This window comes from Aquarana catesbeiana, linkage group LG11 (genome assembly GCF_042186555.1).
Source record: "Aquarana catesbeiana isolate 2022-GZ linkage group LG11, ASM4218655v1, whole genome shotgun sequence".
Classification (NCBI taxonomy): Eukaryota; Metazoa; Chordata; class Amphibia; order Anura; family Ranidae; genus Aquarana; species Aquarana catesbeiana.
Genome location: NC_133334.1, coordinates 172000460 through 172023627, shown reverse-complemented (window position 1 = coordinate 172023627; position 23168 = coordinate 172000460). Strand labels below are relative to the sequence as shown.

The following is a 23168-nucleotide window of genomic DNA, read 5'->3' as shown; positions in this document are numbered from 1 at the left end:
TAAAAATTCACGTGTATGTAAACTTTCAGATTGCAAATATGGCTATCCTAACATAATAGTGCAATTTATATAAATTCAATAAAGTGCTATGTGCCACTAAAAAACCAACTATACCGACATTAATGAAACCAATAATCCAAAATCATTTGAAATCAATAAAGTGCTCTTGTGCCAGTGAAAAGTCCACATTTGATTTGATTTACTTCCCCCTGAGTGATCACACCGTGCGTGCCTTATAGGTGCTCCTATTATGGCTGCACTCACCAGATACTTCACCCCTTCCTGGGGTCTGAGGCATCCACAGTATATGCCACTGTGTAGCAATTTAGGGTATATCTCATCCTTCTTGTTGGTTACGAAACGATCCCATCATATACCAATCATCATAAAAAGAGAGAGGGAGCCCAATAGCGTAATACTGTAGCAAACCGTTTATTGCACAAATAGTGGAAAGGTACTCACATTCCCTTGGAATAAAACAAGCATATATTGCTGACACCAGCGCCTGTAAATGATGCAAGGATGTATGCTGACTCCGCTCTAGGCGTTTTGTCACTCGGACGTCATCTGGAGCGTGCATAGTGCCTGCCTCATTCCCTATTTATAATGCTCTGTAATTTGCATGTCTCTATGATAATTACAGCAGCCATTTTGGGAGTGATATTGCAAACCAAAGATCGCGGTTACAGCGGCCATTTTGGGTATGATTTTGAAGACCGTAGACCGCTGAGGCTATGTTTATGTGTAGATCGCGGCCATTTTTGATGTGATTTATTAGACCGGAGTCCGCATCTCAATAGAATTGGCTTATATCATTCGTTTTAACTAAATTTGCTAAATATTACTGTATCCATAGTATGTATACTGGTAAACTAAATGTCCAATGCATTATGATAAAGCTTCCTGCAATATCACCCTGCTTTGCTACTATAAGATACCAGATAATTAAAATTACATATAAAATACATATAAAATACATTTTTAATGTTTAATGGTTTGAAAAATATTAGAAAAAAATAAAAATAATAACAATTAGAAATTAGAAATGGATATAAACCAAATCCCCAGACTCCAAACCAGTTATATATCCATATGAAAAAATATATATTGGTGAAATTACAATGAAAATTGAAAAAATAAAAATAAAATAATGAAAAATTAAAATTAAAAATTGAAAATTAAAATAAAAAAATTAATTAAATAATAAAAATTAAAAATTAAAGAAGGGGGAATATTTATATATAAAATATTAAATATGGGGAAAAGGCCACAAATACTGATAAGAGGTATATATGTATAAAGCTTCAGATATTTAAGAGAATATAATATAGTATGTCTGGTAAGATGAATTTCCAAAAAAAGTCTATATTAAAAACAAAATCAATTGAGATCTATATCTATATTCATTCCAGTCAGTTGGAGGGCATCTAATTGGAAGATCCATTTTGTTTCATTTTGGGAGATCTTGATTTTCTTATTTTCACCCCTCCAATGTCCCTTGATTTTGTCTATGCCATAGAATACCATACATGTTGGGTCTTTGTTGTGGTAATCTCTAAAGTGCCTAGAGACACTATGTTTGTTAAAACCATTTTTAGTATTATTAATGTGTTCTCGGATTATCACATGTAATTCTCTTGTTCTACCCACAAATTGTTTACGGCATGATAAAGAAATAGAACAGAAAAAACAGAAAAAATTCAAGAGAGATGTGCTGGACTACAAAAACCATCAGGTTTACAAATGGAAGATGGGTGACACCTATAATGAAAATGAAAACAATATCTCTATGGTGGAGGAATCAAGAGAAAACACCCCAGAATTAGAAGAACCTGTATGGCAAATTGAAAGAATAGGAGAAAATAGAACACCTAGAAGAGTACAAGTAGAACAACCTACACCAATCCAAAGAAGAGAGGAAAAAAGCCCAATACATCGTACTCATAGACGGGAAGATAATTACAGAACACAACAACCTAACACTACTTTTATTACACCAAGAATACCCAGACATCGGAACAGATTCTCTCCATTAAGATATGACCCAGATTATACCCTTTATAGGGAACCTCAATTCAGGAGGGATTTTTTTCCAAGGGAATTCAGAGGGAGACCACCAGTAAAAAGAGGGAATTTCGCCCCGTATTGACCACAAGGAGGATGGAGACCCTTCAGATATCCAATAAGGAATCAACATCAGGGAGACCCCAGGCTTCAAGGGGGACAGCAAGGGTGGAATCCAAGAATAACCACAAAAATGGAAAGGAGGGGAAATGATTGGGAAACAGAGGAATACAGACAAGAAGAAAGGAGAAATGCAACATACAGGCCCCAGAGATGGGTAAGAAGAAACGGACCAGAGGAAAACGTGGGGGGATCAAGAAAAAGAAGAGTACTAGGGGAAGGTATTTTTAACCTAAGTGAGGTAGTTTTCAATGAAGAGGAATTAAAAACTTTGAACCTTGGCCTAAAATATGCTCCAGACAAGGAATTAGACAAATTTGAAGCCTACATTGATTTGCAAAAATTTGTGAGAAAAATGAACATTAAGAAATTCTATGCCTTAAGAGAAAAGAAACAAATAGAAAAAGGAACTACTACCTACAAACATTCCAGTCTAAGGAACAATTCCACTTTTAACCCGAAGATACAACAAAATGAGAGCCTAACAGTCTTTAAAAAAATGGTGGCAGAAGATATCAAGAAATTAAATGTAACAAAATCAAAGAGAAACAATATTTGGAAAACCATAAAGGAAATAGAAAAGAAAAAAAAATAATCATACGTCCGGCTGATAAAGGGGGGGCTTGTAATCCTTAATAAAAAGGACTATGAACTTGAGATGACAAAATTATTGAATGAACCAATTACATACATAAAGTTGAAAGGCAATCCAAGAATGGAATATGAGAAGGAACTCAAAAAGTTTGTCAAGAAAGGAGAAGATAAAGGAATTCTTACCAAGAAAGAGGCAATTTTCTTATTACCAGAGGCAGCCAAAACACCCGTGATTTATTATGTCCCTAAAATCCACAAGAGTCAAACAAACCCACCAGGTAGGCCAATAATCAGTGGGATAGACTCACTTTTTTCTCGGTTGGGATCATATTTAGATGGCTATCTACAACCATTGGTAAAAGAAGGTAAATCCTATCTTAAAGATAGTAGACAGCTGATAGATGAACTAAGACATCTTGAAATTGAAGAAAATTATATATATTGATAGTTACAATCGATGTGAATTCATTGTACACTAATATAATACAAAATGATGGAATCAATAGTGTTGATTGGGCATTACATAAACAAACAGATATGAAAGAGGAACAAATCCAATACATCCTGGAAGGCCTAAAATTAGCCATGAATAATAACTATTTTTGGCACAGGGGAGATTACTTCATTGGGGCGAAATATGCCCAGTGTAGCTAATTTATTCCTCAGCCATTGGGAAGAAGAACAGATATTTAGTGTACAGAGAAATAATTTAAAAATGTATTGAAGATACATCGATGATATCATGATCATTTGGAAGGGAACAGAAATGGAATTACAATCCTTCTTTGAAGAAATTAATCAGAACATCTATGGGATCACCTTCTGGGGTACTTGGAATAAACAAACCATCGATTATTTAGACCTACAGCTGTATAAGAACAATGGACGTATTGGGACAAGAACCTTCTTATATCCCAACCAACAGTTGCCATCATCGCCAATGGATTAGGAACTAATGAGGATGTTTAGAAATTGTAGCAACATAGAAGACTACAATTCTCAAGCAGACACTATCATAAAAAGATTTGTGGAAAAAGGATATAAGAAGAATGAACTAGTATTATTGAAGGAGAAAATCAAATCCATGGATAGAAATCAAATGATAGAAGGCAAGAGTAATGACAATAAGAATAAATAAGAAACAAAAAACAGATGTGGCCTTTATTACGGGATACAACACAAGGCATTAGAGAAAATTGTAAAAAAACATTGGCTAATTCTCCAATCTGACAAAATCTTGAAAACTGCCATATCATCAAGACCTACCTTCATTTACAGGAAAGCACTAAACCTTAGGAATAGATTGGTTCATAATGCTTTGGACCCCCCAAAACAAATTAGAATCTCAAACCACCTCAAATGTTTTTTCAAATGTGGAAAATGCCTTCCATGCAAGAAAAGTAAAAGAACCAGTAAGAAAAAAAAATGGATTTTATTTCTACGGCAAATGGAACTAAACATACTATAAAGGAACTGATAACATGTAACAGCACTCATGTAACATATGTGTTAGAGTGCCCATGCCGTAAACAATATGCTGGCAGAACAACATGAGAATTGTGAGAATCTGAGAATACATTAATAATATTAAGAATGGTTTTAACAAACACTGGGACTGGAGAGTGCGACATCCGTTGCAGCTCTGCATAGAAACCAATCAGCTTCCAGGTTTTTTGTCAAGGCCTAATTGAACAAGCTGAAGTTAGAATCTGATTGGCTACCGTGCACTGCTGCAGCAGATTTTGCACTCTCTAGTTTTAGTAAATCAACCCCATAGTGTCTCTAGGCACTTTAGAGATTACCACAACAAAGACTCAACATGTATGGTATTCTATGGCATAGACAAAATCAAGGGACATTAGAGGTGTGAAAATAAAAAAATCAAGATCTCCCAAAATGAAACAAAATGGATCTTCCAATTAGATACCCTCCAACCAACTGGAATGAATATAGATATAGATCTCAATTGTTTAACAAATTTTTAATATATACATTTTTTGGAAATCCATCTTACCAGACATACTATATTATATTCTCTTAAATATCTGAGGCTTCATACATATATACCTCTTATTAGTATCTGTGGCCTTTTCCCCACATTTTATATTTTATATATAAATATTCCCCCTTCTTTAATTTTTAATTTTTATTTTTTATTATTTAATTAATTAATTTTTTTAATTTTAATTTTCAATTTTTAATTTTAATTTTTCATTATTTTATTTTTATTTTTCAATTTTCACTGTAATTTCACCAATATATATTTTTTCATATGGATATATAACTGGTTTGGAGTCTGGTTATTCGGTTTATATCCATTTCTAATTTCTAATTGTTATTATTTTTATTTTTTTCTAATATTTTTCAAACCATTAAACATTAAAAATGTATTTGATATGTATTTTATATGTAATTTTAATTATCCGATATCTTATAGTAGCAAAGGTATCTGTAATGCAGGGTGATATTGCAGGAGGCTTCATCATAATGAATTGCACATATAGTTTACCAGTATACATACTATGGATACAGTAATATTTAGCAATTTTAGTTAAAACGAATGATATAAACCTATTCTATTGAGATGCGGACTCCGGTCTAATAAATCACATAAAAAATGGCCGCGATCTACACATAAACATAGCCTCAGTGGTCTACGGTGTTCAAAAATCATACCAAAAATGGCCGCCGTAACCGCGATCTTCGGTCTGCAATATCACTCCCAAAATGGCCGCCGTAATTATCATGGAGACATGCAAATTACAGAGCATTATTAATAGGGAATGAAGCAGGCACTATGCATGCTCCAGATGAAGTCAGAGTGATGAAACACGTAGGGCGGAGTCAGCATACATCCTTGCATCATTTCCGGTTACAGGCGCTGGTGTCAGCAATATATGCTTGTTTTATTCCAATTGAATGTGAGTACCTTTCCACTATTTGTGCAATAAACGGTTTGCTACAGTATTACGCTATTGGGCTCCCTCTCTCTTTTTATGATGATTGGTATATGATGGGATCGTTTCGTAACCAACAAGAAGGACGAGATATACCCTAAATTGCTACACAGTGGCATATACTGTGGATGCCTCAGACCCCAGGAGGGGGTGAAGTATCTGGTGAGTGCAGCCATAATAGGAGCATGAATAAGGCACGCACGGTGTGATGACTCAGGGGGAAGTGAATCAAATCAAATGTGGACTTTTCACTGGCACAAGAGCACTTTATTGATTTCAAATGATTTTGGATTATTGGTTTCATTAATATCAGTATCGTCGTTTTTTTAGTGGCACATAGCACTTTACTGAATTTATATAAATTGCACTATTATGTTGGGATAGCCATATTGGCAATCTGAAAGTTTACATACAGGTGATTTTTTATCATTTGTTTCAGACTGGTTTCATTTTATTTTTATTTTTCATATATATTAAATATTTCCATTTTATTTATGTTGATAAATAGGGCATGGTAGATTGTGTTCACAGTACACATAGTATCCAAATACGTATAGATACAACTATTTTGGATTTGTATTATATACACTTTGATGTCTAATTAATTTATTAGTATCACCATACCGGTTTAAGTTATTTTTATTTTTATTTTTATTTTTAATATTTATTATTTATTTTTTATTCAAATTGGGAGAATAAGTTGTTTAAGCAGGCACCTTTGCTTACCCTAAAGAGGGGTTTAATGAGCAGTACATATTAACAGGCACTTAGAGTAGCACTAACTGTAATCTACCCTTCTCTCCCTATCATTAACCCAACTCATTCCACTAATTGGTAATGTCAATGGTTCTAATTAGCCCCCCAAACAATAAGAACAGCGCCATATCTACTTTAGTTTCTTCTTCCAAGACTGTCCTTGTGGCTATTTCTGAGGTGTCCACCTCCAGCACATAGGGTGGGGCTGGATCAGGATGTTGTAAAACTGGAGTGGAACTGAACAGCTTCTTCAATTTATCAAAGGTGACTTCGGCTTCTTGGGGCCACTGGAATCGAACCTGAGGACGAGTCAACTGGGTAATGGGTACAATGATTGCAGAGAACCCCTTCATGAACCATCGATAGAAACTGGCAAAGTCTATAAATCGTTGGACTCCTTTTTTGTCCATAGGGGCTGGCCATTCAAGAATTGCCTTGACCTTCTATGGATCCATTGCGATTCTCTTGGTGAAGATGACAAATCCTAGGAACTGAACAATTGATCTTTCAAAATCGCACTTTTCTGCTTTTACATAAAGTCCACGTTCTGAGAGTTGTGAGTACCTTTTTTTACATGGTTTTGATGAAGTTCAAATGTGGCAGAGAAGATAAGGATGTCATTGAGATAGACAATCACAAAGTTGTCAAGATATTCCTGGCTGGTGCATTGCATAGTCCAAATGGCATGACAAGATACTCAAAATGACCAAACCGTGATCTGAAAACCGTCTTCCACTCGTCTCCCTCCCGGATTCGTACAAGATTATAGGTTCCTCGTAGGACCAGCTTAGTAAAGATATGGGCTGTTCGGAACCTCTTGAACAATTCAGGGATGAGGGGGAGCGGGTAGCGTTTCCTTGTAGTAATCTTACTGAGATCTCTGTAATCCACACAGGGTCTGAAGGTGCCATTCTTCTTCTCGACGAAGAATATTCCAGCTTCAGCAGGGGATGAGGAAGGGCAGATGAAACCCTTTTCAAGGTTTTCGTTGATATAAATCCGTAATGCCTCCAACTAGATCTCTGATAAGGGGAATATTCAGCCAAATGGAATTTCAGCTCCGGGTAGTAATTCAATTGGAAAATCATAAGGCCGATGTGGTGGGAGTTTGTCGGCTTTTTTCTTATCAAAAATGTCCATGAACTCTTGGTACACTAGAGGGATATCCTGGTGTATATTGGAAGCGTGTTGAATAGTCAGGCAGTTGGCCAAATTAGGAATACTTGGAATATGACAGTGCTGTGAACAATAAGCAGAAGAAAAGGATATCTCTTTCTTGCTCCAATCTATGTGTGGATTATGGGCCTGTAGCCAAGTAAGTCCTAGAATAATAGGAAACATAGGTGAGCAGATGATATAAAAGCAGAAAAATTCTTGGTGGCCGGAGTCTGTAATGGTGAGAATGGGCATGGTTTTCTGGGTAACAGGTCCAGAGCAGGGTAGAGAGCCATCGGCTAGATGTATTTTAAGGCTCTGTCTCTTATCGTGTAGCGAAATACAAAGTCTCTTTGCCAGGGAATAGTCCAAGCAGCAGCTGCAAGCCCCGGAATCAACGATGGCTTGGAACCTCATTTCTTCTTCGGCCACCTGTAGGGAGACAGGGAGGACAAGATGGGATAGGACTAGCCATATGAAAATTCACTGTATGCTGTTGACGTGACTTACTGGGCCTCACAGGGCAATCCTGTAGGAATTGGCTGGCTCCTCTGCAGTACAGGCAAAGATTGGCCTAATGGCAACATTGCTTCTCATCAACCGTCAGAGAACGGACCAAACCAAGTTGCATGGGTTCACATTTGGAAGCAGTAGAAGAGGAGGGAGCAGGTAGAGTGGGATGAACTGGTGGAACTTTAGGTAGCATCCAGGTAGGCCGGAAAGTCTGAAAGCATTCAGGCCGCCACTCCCACAGGCACCCGCCAAGCGCGATGGCCAGTTGGATTAGGCCCTCCAGTGTAGCAGAGGTTTCAACTCAGGCTAGTTCATCTTTAACAGTCTCTGAGAAGCCATGGCGATATTGATATTCGAGGGCGGCCTCGTTCCACCCGGTGTCAGCAAACCATTTTTGAAAGTCCGCAGTATAGTCCTCAAGCAGGCGTTTCCCTTGGAACAGCATGTGCAGATTGGTTTCAGCAGTGGCTGTAGGCTGTGGGTCATCAAAAAGCTGAGCCATAGATTTAAAGAAGGTATCCCCAGAGTTTAATACAGGGCTTTTCTGTTTGAGCAGGTTATGGACCCATGCCTTGGGTTCTTCCGAAAGCGAAGAGATAATAAAACCCCCTTTTACAGACTCTGCAGAAAAAGTTCTTGGCTGGAGAGCAAGGTACAGTAGGCAAGCATTTTTGAAAGCTCTGAACTTCTTTCGATTACCCCAGAATCGTTCAGGCATGGGAACTCTTGGTTCGGAGGGGAGTCATCACAACGGTAGGATTTGAGCTGGCCAGCTCTTGAGGAGAAGATGCTGAGGCCCCACTGGCAGATGATGAGCCTGGGTCTGCAGGAGCAGGGGATATAGTCAGATGCTTCAGTCATAGGGATGAGCCCGATGTTCGAGTCGAACCTAAGTTCATCAGGTGTTCGCCGAATAGCGAACAATTTGGGGTGTTTGCGGCAAATTCGAAAGCCGCGGAACACCCTTTAAAAGTCTATGGGAGAAATCAAAAGGCTTTAAAGACTTATATGCATGGTATTGTCATAAAATGTGTTTGGGGACCTGGGTCCTGCCCCTGGGGGTATCAATGCAAAAGAAAGTTTTAAAAACTGACGTTTTTTCGGGAGCAGTGATTTTAATAGTGAAAGAATAAAAGTGAAATATTCCTTTAAATTTCGTACTTGGGGGGAGTCTATAGTATGCCTGTAAAGTGGCGCATTTTTCCAGTGTTTAGAACAGTCCCTGCACAAAATGACATTTCTAAAGGAAAAAAGTCATTTAAAACTACTCGCGACTATAATGAATTATCGGGTCCCAGCAATACAGATAAAAGTCATTGAAATAAATGGCATGGGATCCCCCCCAGTCCATTACCAGGCCCTTTGGGTCTGATATGAATATTAAGGGGAACCCTGCTCCAATAAAAAAAAAAATGGCGTAGGGGTCCCTCTCAAAATCTATACCATGCCCTTTAGGTCTGGAATTGATTTTAAGGGGAACCCCACGCCAAAATAAAAAAAATGGCCTGGGGGTCCCCCTAAAAATCCATACCAGACCCTTATCCGAGCACGCAACCTGGCAGGCCACAGGAAAAGAGGGGCTGATAAGAGAGCGCCCCCTGCCCTCATGAACCGTACCAGGCCACATGCCCTCATGCCACATGCCCAAAGCACCTTGTCCCCATGTTGGGGACAAGGGCCTCATCCCCACAACCCTTGCCCGGTGGTTGTGGGGGTCTGTGGGCAGGGGGCTTATCAGAATCTGGAAGCCCCCTTTAACAAGGGGAGATCCCAGTCCCCCCTGTTTGAAATGGTAACGGGTACATTGTACCCGTACCATTTCACAAAAAAAGTGTCAAAATGTTAAAAAACCACAAGGCACACCTTGGGACAAGTCCTTTATTAAAAAATAAAAATTTAAAATGTCCCACGAAGTCCATTCATCTTCTTCTATGGCTCCGCCGACAGACCGAAAAATAAAATAAAAGAGATCCACCTCCATGGGAGGCACCCGCCTGATGACAGTTCTTTTATAACTGAGGGCGGGGCCACACAGTGATGTACCCGGGTGACCCCGCCCCCTCTAATGCACGGGGACTTCTCAATGGCTTCCCGTGGCGTCAGAGGGGGCGGGGCCACCCGGATACATAACTAAAGTTCTGTTTATTACTCCTTTAGTTTTCTTCACTCAGCTGTGTCTGACTTTAAACTGCAAATAGTAACTCAAAAGCGGATCAGAATCACCTCATAATCTAAGTTATGAGGAATGACTACAAACATTAGCTTATTCTCCCTGTAGAAGAGATGCCAGACAATGAAGTTGGATGAGAAGCGATGTAATCTTAAACTGTGTAAGGGGTTCTTTACTGTTAGGGCAATAAGGATGTAGAAGGTGATGTGTAGGCAGGTGCATTTTATTTTCTCCACTGAAGGTGGTGCTAAACCGCATTGGCTCTGTATCTGTATTGGTTCCTCTATGATTTCCTGGGTCACTGAGGAAGTGATCCGATTGTATGCCGTTGCCCCATGTGACTCTGGCAGCCATCTTTGGTCAGCCAGAGCCTATTTAAGGCCCTGGCCCCTGTGGTTTGTCATGCTTTATGTGAGTGGGTGTGCATGGAAAGGTACCCTGTCTGTTAGGGACTGTCCTAGAGGTAGGGAAAGGTTCCTGAAGAGGAGGAAAACTTAGGGTCGCATCTCCTCTGGACATCTGGCCAGCTGCATTCTGCCCTTCTCTCGCTCTATTCACGTTGACATAACCGTGAGTGTACCTGGTTGGGCAGTCTTTCTACCTGTACTAAGTATAAAATTGATGCGCTTTAAATAAATAGTGCACAATATGTTGCTGCGACTAAGCTTAAATCCAGGAATAAAAAATGCATACATGTGAATAAAATAGATAAATAATTATGGTGTTAATAAATGTGTTAAAATTGACAAAATAAATCTTCAAATTGGTGATGTGACGGTGAATATAAATAAAATAATAATGACGCTCTGAGTACAATGTCCAGGCAGAGATAAATAGTGGGGGAAAGTAAAAATAATTAAACAGTTCCTTCCCTTAATCCAGATTGATTGACTCACTGGGTTAGATCGTTTGTATCAGGATATTTAGTTTTTCTTGCATCCCACTTTAGCCATAATACTGCTGGTGATTCAGCTCTCAGGATAAAGGTTTAATGCAAAGCAAGCAAAGAAAAAATAGATCATTGTGCAGTGAACTTACTAGATAGTACACAAGCAAAATAGGGACAAAAGATACACTCACAAACTCCCGGTCTATTAGAAGCATTCAAATATGCAGATTGCAGTCAGCCGCTGTGGACGAGGTTTCCCATAGAGAAACAGCTGCTGTTAACCTTCAGGTGTATTGCAGCACTGAACGTCCTAAGCTCCTCCCACACGTTGCATCACTGACACGTGACTTTTTTGATCCTTGAAAAGGATCAGTGATGCAATGCGTGGGAGGAGCTTAGGACGTTCAGTGCTGCAATACACCTGAAGGTTAACAGCAGCTGTTTCTCTATGGGAAACCTCGTCCACAGTGGCTGACTGCAATCTGCATATTTGAATGCTTCTAATAGACCGGGAGTTTGTGAATGTATCTCTTGTCCCTGTTTTGCTTGTGTACTATCTAGTAAGTTCACTGCACAATGATCTATTTTTTCTTTGCTTGCTTTGCATAAAACCTTTATCCTGAGAGCCGAATCACCAGCAGTATTATGGCTAAAGTGGGATGCAAGAAAATATAAATATCCTGATACAAACGATCTAACCCAGTGAGTCAATCAATCTGGATTAAGGGAAGGAACTGTTTAATTATTTTTACTTTCCCCCACTATTTATCTCTGCCTGGACATTGTACTCAGAGTGTCATTATTATTTTATTTATATTCACCGTCACATCACCAATTTGAAGATTTATCTTGGCAATTTTAACACATGTATTAGCACCATAATTATTTATCTATTTTATTCACATGTATGCATTTTTTATTCCTGGATTTAAGCTTAGTCGCAGCAGCATATTGTGCACTATTTATTTAAAGCGCATCAATTTTATACTTAGTACTATTTGTTTGGTTATCTGATCACCCTTTATTGATAGCAGCTTTAATTTACTGATTTTATCATAGCACTAACTATATTGGTATATATATATATTTTTAAGCACAATTTATTTATATCACACATATCTATCCACATCAGCGCTTGGTTTTTATTCATTTTTTTAGTCTTTCTACCTGGATTGTGAACTGTGCTGCATTGCTTCAATACAAGTTTATCATTGCACCTGCCTGAGTGAGTTATTGCCGCAGCACCACGCTGCACCCCAAATACAGGTGTAACGGAGAGTGTAGATAAATTCAAAAAACTTTTAGATGTGTTTCTTAGCAGATGGAAAACGGTAGACACACAGACACACTTGATTGTGTAAGTCTAAGGTACATGTACATTCGTGCCTCCATTTCAGAACCACTGGCTAATAAATATCTATTATGTTATCCATGTGCATGTTTTTTTTCTTCCAAATTATAAAGTGATGTTTAATATTTTGGCACAATATAGAAAAAGACAATAAAATGATAATAACATATCACTGGTAAATACATTCACTTTACTAGTTAAGCACACCAAAAAGTATACTTACCCTGGCAATGAGTGCTGTTAAGTCTTTTATACCCCAGAGGACAGTCTGAGCCCACTTCACCTCGGAATGGTGCAGATTTCTGTGTGCCAACATCTGTAAAGCAGAAAAACCATCACAGAAATGACACTAGAATAGTTAATATATCTTACTTACCCCCCCCCCCCCCCCACTTTTATATGCTGTAGTTTAATTCCAATGGCTCTGGAAAATTGCAATCCAAGTCTGAGAGAAGGAAAAAAAGGGAAGGGAGTGAGGAGAGATGATACAGTATATAAAGAACACCATTCATGACTGTATTTGGTTCCCTCCTTTTTTATATTCACAAGCTTTGAGAGAATTTAATTATAATGCAAATTTCCAGCTGTTTATTTCAACTGTTAGGAGAGATTCAAGTTACAGTTGAAGATCTGCAGAAAAACTAACTGTACCAAAACATTGGTTCAGACTCAAACTGCATCTCAAATTTACCTCAGGGGTATGATGTAGTATCAGACCTTCCTAGGCCAAGATATACAGTAAGTCTAGATGTACTGCAGCTTATGGAGAAAGTATATTTGCAAGAGCATATTACACTGCTGTACATCACAACAAGCGTTTTCTTAAAAACAACAACAACAAAAAAGAAATTGTAAAAATAAAAAGTGATATAATTTAACTTGTTAACCCTAAGGGCAAAATAGAATTTTTTTTAGTAATTACCTGCAAAACATGCACATTTTCACACTTTCGTGTCAATTCACTAACGTTTACCGCATACAATAACTTGGTCACATGATCCATTTGCATAAATTATTGCATGCGGTAAAAAAGTCCAATTCACAAAAAAAGTAACGATTATGCGGTATTTACTGCAAAATGAAAAATGTGACGGTAAATATTGCCAAAAAACAATGAGGTAAGCTCTTAAGTCCAATTCACAAATGGAACAGAGACAAAAAAAAGTGATATTTATCACCAGGATTTTGTTGGCGGTATCACATGTGGTATTTGCCAGAAACAGTTTGGGCCCTCCCATAGTTGATTGCTAAGGAGCGGGCCGGGAAGGATGACTCATCAGCTGTCAGCAGGTTCCTCGCTAACAGCTGAATGTAAAGAAAACATGAAATATAAAAACACTTAACTTTAAGAGAGCAGATTTTCCAAGGATGTGGGCATCTCTCCAAGACTTAGACTGGGAGGGAATATTTGCATCGATGAACACAGAACAGAGATGGGTACTCTTCAAAGTGACTGTATGTGCATACACTGCATAGTATATTTCCATGGGCAATAAGTTTAAAAGGCTAAAAATAAAGCCTATGTGGCTCACATCCAAACTTAAAAAAGCTATAAATAATAAGAAAAGTGCTTTTAAAAATATAAAAATTAAGGAACACTATCATGTTTAAATGTCACAAAGAATATAACAGAACATGTAAAAAGGAAATAAAGGACACAAAAATTCAAAATGAACAACAGATTGCAAAATAATCTGCAGGGGGTGACTGGGGACAAAGAGAAGGCATATATGTATTAAATACCTTCTTGAACTCTGTACAAAATAATTTGGAGGGAGTGACTGGGAACAAAAGGAAGGCATATATTTCTTAAATACTTTCTTGAGCTCTGTGCATACAAAGGAGCATGGGGGGGCTCATGTCCATAATGGGGATGGTATTGACAAAGCCCCAAATGAACCACTATGGCTCAAAATTGATATGGTCCAGAAATATTTAGACAGAATAAAGGTGAATAAAGCACCTGGACCGGATGGCATAGACCCACAGATCCTAGAAGAATTGAGCTCTGTCATTTCAAAGCCATTGTTTCTAATTTTTAGGGACTCTTTAATGACTGGAATAGTACCACTGGCTTGGCGTAAGGCCAATGTGGTGCCTATATTTAAAAAGGGGTCAAAGTCTTTACCAAGTAATTATAGACCTCATACTTTAACTTTTATAGATGGGAAGATGCTGGAGAGTTTATTAAAAGACCACATAGATGAGTTCATGTTGGAAAAAAATATTCTAAGTAACAGACAGCATGGATTCATGAAAGACAGAAGTTTTCAGACAAACCTGATTTCTTTTTATAAGGTGGTAAGTAAAACCTTGGACAGAGGGGTGGCTGCGGATGTGGTATACTTGGATTTTGCAAAAGCGTTTGACACAGTTCCCCACACATGGCTAATAAGGTAGGGTTAAGGCTGGCTGGGTTCTGTTGAAACCAAACAGTGAGGTAGACCAACTAAGATTTTTGCCACAACTGCCAGGAAAATTGTTCGGGATGCAAAGAAAAACCTACAAATAACTTCAGGTGAAATACAGGTCTCTCTGAAAACATGTGGTATGGCTGTTTCAAGATGCACAATAAGGAGGCACTTGAAGAAAGATGGGCTGCATGGTCGAGTCACCAGAGGAAAGCCATTACTACAGAAATGCCACAAAGTATCCCACTTACAATACACCAAACAGAAGAAAGACAAGCCTCAAACCTCCTGGTCATTTGGAGTGATGAGACCAAAATTGAGCTTTTTGGCCACAACCATAAACGCTTCATTTGGAGAGGAGTCAACAAGGCCTATGATGAAAGGTACACCATTCCTAATGTGAAACACAGAGGTGGATCGCTGATGTTTTGGGGATGTGTGAGCTACAAAGCCACAGGAAATTTGGTCAAAATTAATGGTAAGATGAATGCAATATGTTATCAAAAAATACTGGAGGAGGATTTGGATTTTACGGGAATTTCAGAGACCTGGTTCAACAGCTCTAATGATTGGCTGGCAACCATTCAAGGGTATACCCTTCATCGCAAGGATAGAGAGGGTAAAAAGGGGGGAGGGGTATGCCAATATATCAAGAATAATGTACTAGTGAATGTGAGAGATGACATCACTAAGGGAGCTAGGGAGGAGGTGGAATCCTTATGGGTAGAGCTCTAAAGGGATAAAGATAAGGAGAAAATAATACTTGGAGTATGCTATAGGCCCCCTAACCTGAGGGAGGAAGGGGAGACAGATCTCCTATCACAAATTAGATTAGCAGCAAGGATGGGAAGTGTTATCATAATGGGGGATTTTAATTATCCAGACATAGACTGGGCGGAGGGAACCACGCATTCATCTAAGGCTCGCCAGTTCCTAAATGTCTTGCAGGACAATTTTATGGGTCAGATGGTAGACGTACCAACTAGAAATAAAGCGTTACTGGATCTACTGATTACCAACAATACAGACCTGATGATGGATGTGGAAATACGGGGCAATTTAGGTAACAGCGATCACAGGTCAATTGGCTTCAGTATAAAACACACATATAGGAAACATAAGGGGAATACAAAGACACTGAATTTCAAAAGAGCCAACTTCCGTAAACTACTAACCTTGCTAGAAGGCATTAATTGGGATAAAATCTTAGGAACAAAGAACACGGAGGAGAGATGGGTTTGCTTTAAGAGCATATTAAATAAGGGCATTAGCCAATGCATCCCATTGGGTAATAAATTTAAAAATCCTGGGTGGATTAACTCCAATGTAAAAATGCATATAAAAGCAAAGGAGAAGGCCTTCAAAAAATACAAGGTTGAGGGATCATCCTCAGCATTCAGACTTTATAAAGAATGCAACAAGAAATGTAAGGGTGCAATAAGGATGGCTAAGATAGAACATGAAAGACACATAGCGGAGGAGAGCAAAAGAAAATCCCCAAAAATTCTTTAAGTATGTAAACAGTAAAAAAGGGAGGACAGACCATATTGGCCCCATAAAGAAGGAGGAAGGACATCTTTTTACAAAGGATGGGGAGATGGCGAAGGTATTGAATTTATTCTTCTCCTCAGTCTTCACAAGGGAATCGGGGGGCTTCAGTAACCAAAACTGTAGTGTTTATCCTCATGACACATCACAGCAAGCATCTCCATGGTTAACAGAGGACAGAATTAAAATTAGACTTCGGAAAATTAACATTAATAAATCACCAGGACCAGATGGCTTGCACCCAAGAGTACTTAGGGAACCCAGTCAAGTAATTGCCAGACCATTGTTCCTAATTTTTATTGACAGTCTACTGACTGGAATGGTACTAGCTGATTGGAGAAAAGCCAATGTAGCACCAATATTTAAAAAGGGCCCAAAATACATCCCTGGGAATTACAGAACAGTTAGCCTAACATCAATAGTATGTAAACTCTTGGAGGGGATGATAAGGGACTATATACAAGATTTTAATAAAGAGAACGGTATCATTAGCAGTAATCAGCATGGATTCATGAAGAATCGTTCTTGCCAAACCAATCTATTAACCTTCTATGAGGAGGTGAGTTGCCATCCAGATAAAGGAAGGCCCGTAGACGTAGTGTATCTGGATTTTGCAAAATCATTTGACACAATTCCCCATAAACTTTTACTGTACAAAATAAGGTCAGTTGGCATGGACCATAGGGTGACTACATGGATTTAAAACTGGCTACAAGGGCGAGTTCAGCGGGTGGTGATAAATGGGGAGTACTCAGAATGGTTAGGGGTGGGTAGTGAGGTCCCCCAGGGTTCTGTGCTGGGACCAATCCTGATTAATTTGTTCATAAACGACCTGCAGGATGGGGTAAACCATTCAATCTCTGTATTTGCGGAAGATACTAAGCTAAGCAGGGCAATAACTTCTCCGCAGGATGTGGAAACCTTGCAAAAAGTTCTGAACAAATTGATGGGATGGGCAACTACGTGGAAATGAGATTCAATGTAGAAAAATGTAAAATAATGCATTTGAATGCAATCTATACACTGGTGGGAGAACCTCTGGGGGAACCTAGGATGGAAAAGGACCTGGGGATCCTAGTAGATGATAGGCTCAGCGATCGCATGCAATGCCAAGCTGCTGCTAACAAACAAGCAAACAGAATATTGGCATGCATTAAAAAGGGGATTAATTCCAGAGATAAAACCATAATTCTCCCAATCTAAAAGACTCTGGTCTGGCTGCACCTAAAGTATGCTGTTCAGTTCTGAGCGCCAGTCCTCAGGAAGGATGTACTGGAAATGGAGTGAGTACAAAGAAAGGCAACAAAGCTAATAAAGGGTCTGGAGGATATTAGTTATGAAGAAAGGTTACGAGCACTGAACTTATTCTCTCTGGAGAACAGACGCTTGAGAGGGGATATGATTTCAATTTACAAATACTGTACTGGTGACCCCACAATAGGGATACAACTTTTTCGGGGAAGGGAGTTTAACAAGACTCGTGCCACTCATTAAAATTAGAAGAAAAGAGCTTTAACCTTAAACTATGTAGAGGGTTCTTTACTGTAAGAGCGGCAAGGATGTGGAATTCCCTTCCACAGGCGGTGGTCTCAGTGGGGGGCATCGATAGTTTCAAGAAACTATTAGATAAGCACCTGAACGACCACAACATACAGGGATATACAAGGTAATGTGTTAAATAAAATCTCTCGTGCTAACAAGGAACAGTAAACAAAACTAATACAGAGCTACAGAGTGAAATCAAAATGCAGAAAAATCTCTAAGTGTATCACATGACACTAAAACAGTAAAAGTGAATAAGGTGATCTCACGCAAATTAATATTAGTAAATACACTAAATAAATAGTACATTAAATAAATAAACGTGTCTATAAACATCTAAGTAAAGTGACAGTGCACAATATGTGATATTGCTTAAATATACCATATATTGGGTAATAATGAATCATAAAGTGATAGCTTACAAGGTATCCTAATTGAAAAATAGTGTGAACAAATGCCAATGCAATGACACCGTATGTGAAAAATAGATCAAAAATTAAAAATTAAAAAAATATATAAAAATAAATGTTAATAATAAAAAATGTTCAAGTCCTCTTTATGTGAACAAATAAGTGAATACAATTCTGCTGCTATCAAAGTTGATAGATATGAGTGTCCATATGTTGTCCTAGCATGGTTTCTTCAATATTATAGTCTCCCAAAACTCTCACCTCAATAGTATAAATAAAAAGCAGTCAACATCCGAGATCTCTACTGTGTTCCTCCTATGGGCGCATAGATTCGCTCCAATATCCCAATATGTATAAGGGGGTACCTCAGTGTGAGATGGGGGACAAAATACAGAAGCCTCCAATAGTGCAATATGTCAGGGCTAAATAGTGTATTTACTGAAATAAAGCAGAGTGGACTCTTACATAAAAACATTACAAACAATTTAAAAACAACACAGGGAACAAATTTGGCATTGTTCCACACAATCTCACGTCACTTCCGGTGTGCGGCTATCCCGGCCAATCCCTACGCGTTATGTTGCACCTCGCAACTTCATCTGGGGAACCGGATTGGCTGCTGAGCCATGCCTTTAATACTGTATACCCGGAAATGCTTTGGCGGCCATTTTTTCGAAGTCCGCGGTTTATAAACATAACGGCCTTTTTTTGGAGCTTGCTATAGAGAAGTATTGCGGTCATTTTGCTTATTGACTCATGTGATTCTAGTCGGCCATTTTTTTTATAGTTTAGTGTCCGCAATGTAGGTATAATAGACCAAACTTAAATTACATTTCAAAATGGCCGCGATGTTTATACACCGCGGACTTAAAAAAAATGGCCGCCAAAGCATTTCCGGGTATACAGTATTACAGGCATGGCTCAGCAGCCAATCTGGTTCCCCAGATGAAGTTGCGAGGTGCAACGTAACGCGTAGGGATTGGCCGGGATAGCCACACACCGGAAGTGACGTGAGAAGGCGTGGAACAACACCAGATTTGTTCCCTGTGTTGATTTTAATGTTTTTATGTATCTATATGTATATGAGTCCACTCTGCTTTATTTCAATAAATACATTATTTAGCCCTGACATATTGCACTATTGGAGGCTTCTGTAATTTGTCCCCCATCTCACACTGAGGTACCCCCTTATACATATTGGGATATTGGAGCTAATCTATGCGCCCATAGGAGGAACACCGAAGGATCTGACCACCCATGGAGGACAGTAGAGATCTCGGATGTTGACTGCTTTTTATTTATACTATTGAGGTGAGAGTTTTGGGAGACTATAATATTGAAGAAACCATACTAGGACAACATATGGACACTCATATCTATCAACTTTGATAGCAGCAGAATTTTATTCACTTATTTGTTCACATCAAGGACTTGAACATTTTTTATTATTAACATTTATTTTTATATTTTATTTTTTATTTTTGATCTATTTTTCACATACAGTGTCATTGCATTGGCATTTGGTCACGCTATTTTTCGATTAGGATACCTTGTAAGCTATCACTTTATGATTCATTATTACCCAATATATTGTATATTTATGCAATATCACATATTGTGCACTGTCACTTTACTTAGATGTTTATAGACACGTTTATTTATTTATTTAATGTACTATTTATTCAGTGTATTTACTAATATTAATTTGCGCAGGATCACATATACAAGGTAATACTGACATATAATCACACACATAGGTTGGACTTGATGGACTTGTGTCTTTTTTCAACCTCACCTACTAAAAGAGTAGTAGTTAATGATTCATACTCTGAATGGTCTAAGGCAAGGGTCTCCAAACTATGGCCCTCCAGTTGTTCAGGAACTACAGTTCCCGTCATGCCTGCAAATATCAGACTTTTACAATGCCTCATGGGACGTGTAGTTCGGCAACAGCTGGAGGGCCGTAGTTTGGAGATCCCTGGTCTAAGGTTATCAGTGGTGTACCCCAAGGTTCAGTGTTGGGACCTTTACTTTTTAATATATTTATAAATGATATAAGTTCTGGGATTAAAAGTACCATTTCAGTGTTTGTTATGACATCAAGCTAAGCAGTGGAATAATATCCTTACAGGATGTCTCCAACTTACAAATCGACCTCAGTGCATTGGGCAACTGTGGGGCAAATGAGGTTTAATGTTAATAAATGTAAAGTTATGCACTTGAGGGTAAGAATGTGCATGCATCATACATACTAGGAGGAGAACAGCCGGGGGAGTCAATAGTGGAGAAGGATCTGGGGGTTCTGGTAGATCACAAGCTTAATAACGGCATGCAATGCCAAGCTGCGGTTTCCAAAGCAAGCAAAATCCTTTCTTGTATTAAAGGAGGCATGGACTGCAGAGAGAGAGATATAATTTTGCCCCTGTACAAATCATTAGTAAGACCTCATCTGGAATATGCAGTTCAGTTTTGGGCACCAGATCATAAAAAGGATATTGGGGAACTGGAGAAAGTGTAGAGAAGGGCAACCAAACAGATAAGAGGCATGGAGGAGCTCAGCTATGAGGAAAGATTAGAGAAACTGAATGTATTCTCTCTGGAGAAAAAGATATTAAGGATATGATCAACATGTATAAATACATACTGTAAGTGGTTCATATAGTGAACTCGGTGGTGAGTTATTCACTTTAAGGTCATCACAGAGGACAAGGGGGCACTCTTTATGTCTGGAAGAAAAGAGATAAAGAGATTTCATCTAAAAATATGGAAAGGCTTCTTCACAGTAAGAGCTGTGATTAAAGTGGTTGTTAACCCAAAGTTCACACTATCCTCTCTGTTTAATAATGTATTCTGCCCTGTGTCTGTGTTTTATAAAAAAAATGCAGCTTTATACTTCTTTTCAGAGTGTCACTCGGCACTCACATGACCCGCCGCCTCTCTCTTCTTCCCGTCTGACAGCTGCAGTGGGCGTGGCCGAGATCCCCCCCTGACATCAGTTGGGGGGGAGCAGGAGAGGAGGAGAGAGGTGGCGGGTCACGTGAGCACCGATCAGGGCTCCGAAATAAGGTATATAGCTGTATTTTTTTTAGAAAACACAGACACAGGGCAGATTACCATATTAAACAGAGAAAATAATGTGACTTGCGAATTGTAATTTTAGCAGCAGGAGGAAATGGGGCGGGCATGAACATGGAGCTGACAGGCAGGGGGGAGAGAGGACAGAGGAGGACAGGAGAGGCAGCAAATGACAGAGGCATGTAAACTGATAATGGTGTCAGGGCTCAGCAGCCAGGATAAACTGTGGTCAGTTTACAAAGGGGAGAGCAGAACCAGGCAGGATCAGCCAGGTATTTCTGGTTATACAGGGAGCCAAATGACACAGCACAAGTATTGTGCTGTATAACCTGCTTTACTACTTGCCGACCAGCCGCCGTCATTATACGGCAGCAGGTCGTCACTTTCCCGCAAATCGCCATAGGTGTACATCGGCTCCTTAAGGAGTAGTAGTAGGCGCACACCCACTGTATGGTGGGGGACCTGATGTGTGCGGCTGGTGGCCGCGATGTCCTCCGCCCACCCGCGATTGTGGGAACGAGAGCCAGAATAGGGATCTGTCAATGTAAACATTAAGGTTGAACTGGATGGACTTGTGTCTTTTTTCAACCTGACTAACTATGTAACTATGTAAGATCCCCATTCTGACAGGGGAGTTAGAGACAGATCTGCTGTTCCTAGTGATTAGGAACAGCGATCTCTCTCCTCCTCTAGTCAGCCCAGCCCCATACAGTTAGAAACACTCCCAGGGAACACACTTAACCCCTTGATCGCCCCCTTCCCTGCCAGTGACATTTATACAGTAATCAGTGGCTATTTTTAGCTCTGGTCCTTAAAAAGTGTCAAAAGTGTCCGATCTGTCCGCCGCAATGTCGCAGTCCCACTAAAAATCGCAGATCACCGCCATTACTAGTAAAACTTAAATAAATAATAAAAATGGCATAAATCTATCCCCTATTTTGTAGACCCTATAACTTTTGCACAAACCAATCAATATAAGCTTATTGTTATTTTTTTTTACCAAAAATATGTAGAAGAATACATATTGTCCTAAACTGATGAAGAAATTAGTTTTTTTACATTTTTTTGGGATATTTATTATAGCAAAAAGTAAAAAATATTGTGTTTTTTTTTCAAAATTGTCGCTCTTTTTTTTATTTATAGTACAGAAAATAAAAACCACAGAGGTGATTGTGACCAACGTCTTGCGTCATCTCCTAACAGATCGAGCATAGGTTTTTCTGATGGTTCAAACCCAGATCTTTCATGCTTAATTTACACTATTACAATGTGAGTACCATTCTATTTATTTGGGAATTAAAGTTTTTAAACATTTTTACGCTATGGGCACCCCTTCTTTTCTATGTTAATACAAACACGATCTGGAAAGCCAGGAACTGCTGCACAGTGGTATAAACTGTAACAGCGCAATACCCTTGCAGGGGTGACAGGATCCGGTAAGTGTTTGCACAGTAGGAGCACGTTTAAAGGCACAGTCAGTAAAGAATACTGGATTAAGATTATATTGTACAATATTGTTTTACCAAGAGGAACAAGCTTTCAAGCACAGTATCAACTGTGGTTTTTCAATTTGGACTATAAAAAACAATATTGTCTTTTTGGATATCACTTGC

The 23168-nt window shown here is 38.9% G+C and overlaps 1 protein-coding gene across 8 annotated transcripts in view; it reads right to left on the bottom strand.

Moving 5' to 3' along the window:
* The window catches only part of LTBP3 (latent transforming growth factor beta binding protein 3), a 1979464-nt gene that overhangs the window by 1244085 nt on the left and 712211 nt on the right, over positions 1-23168 (bottom strand). For all 8 annotated transcript variants that reach the window (XM_073605046.1, XM_073605047.1, XM_073605043.1 and 5 more), the window contains exon 5: positions 12793-12885. In XM_073605046.1, coding sequence (XP_073461147.1) covers positions 12793-12885 — 93 coding nt within the window. The remainder of the gene's footprint in view (positions 1-12792; positions 12886-23168) is intronic.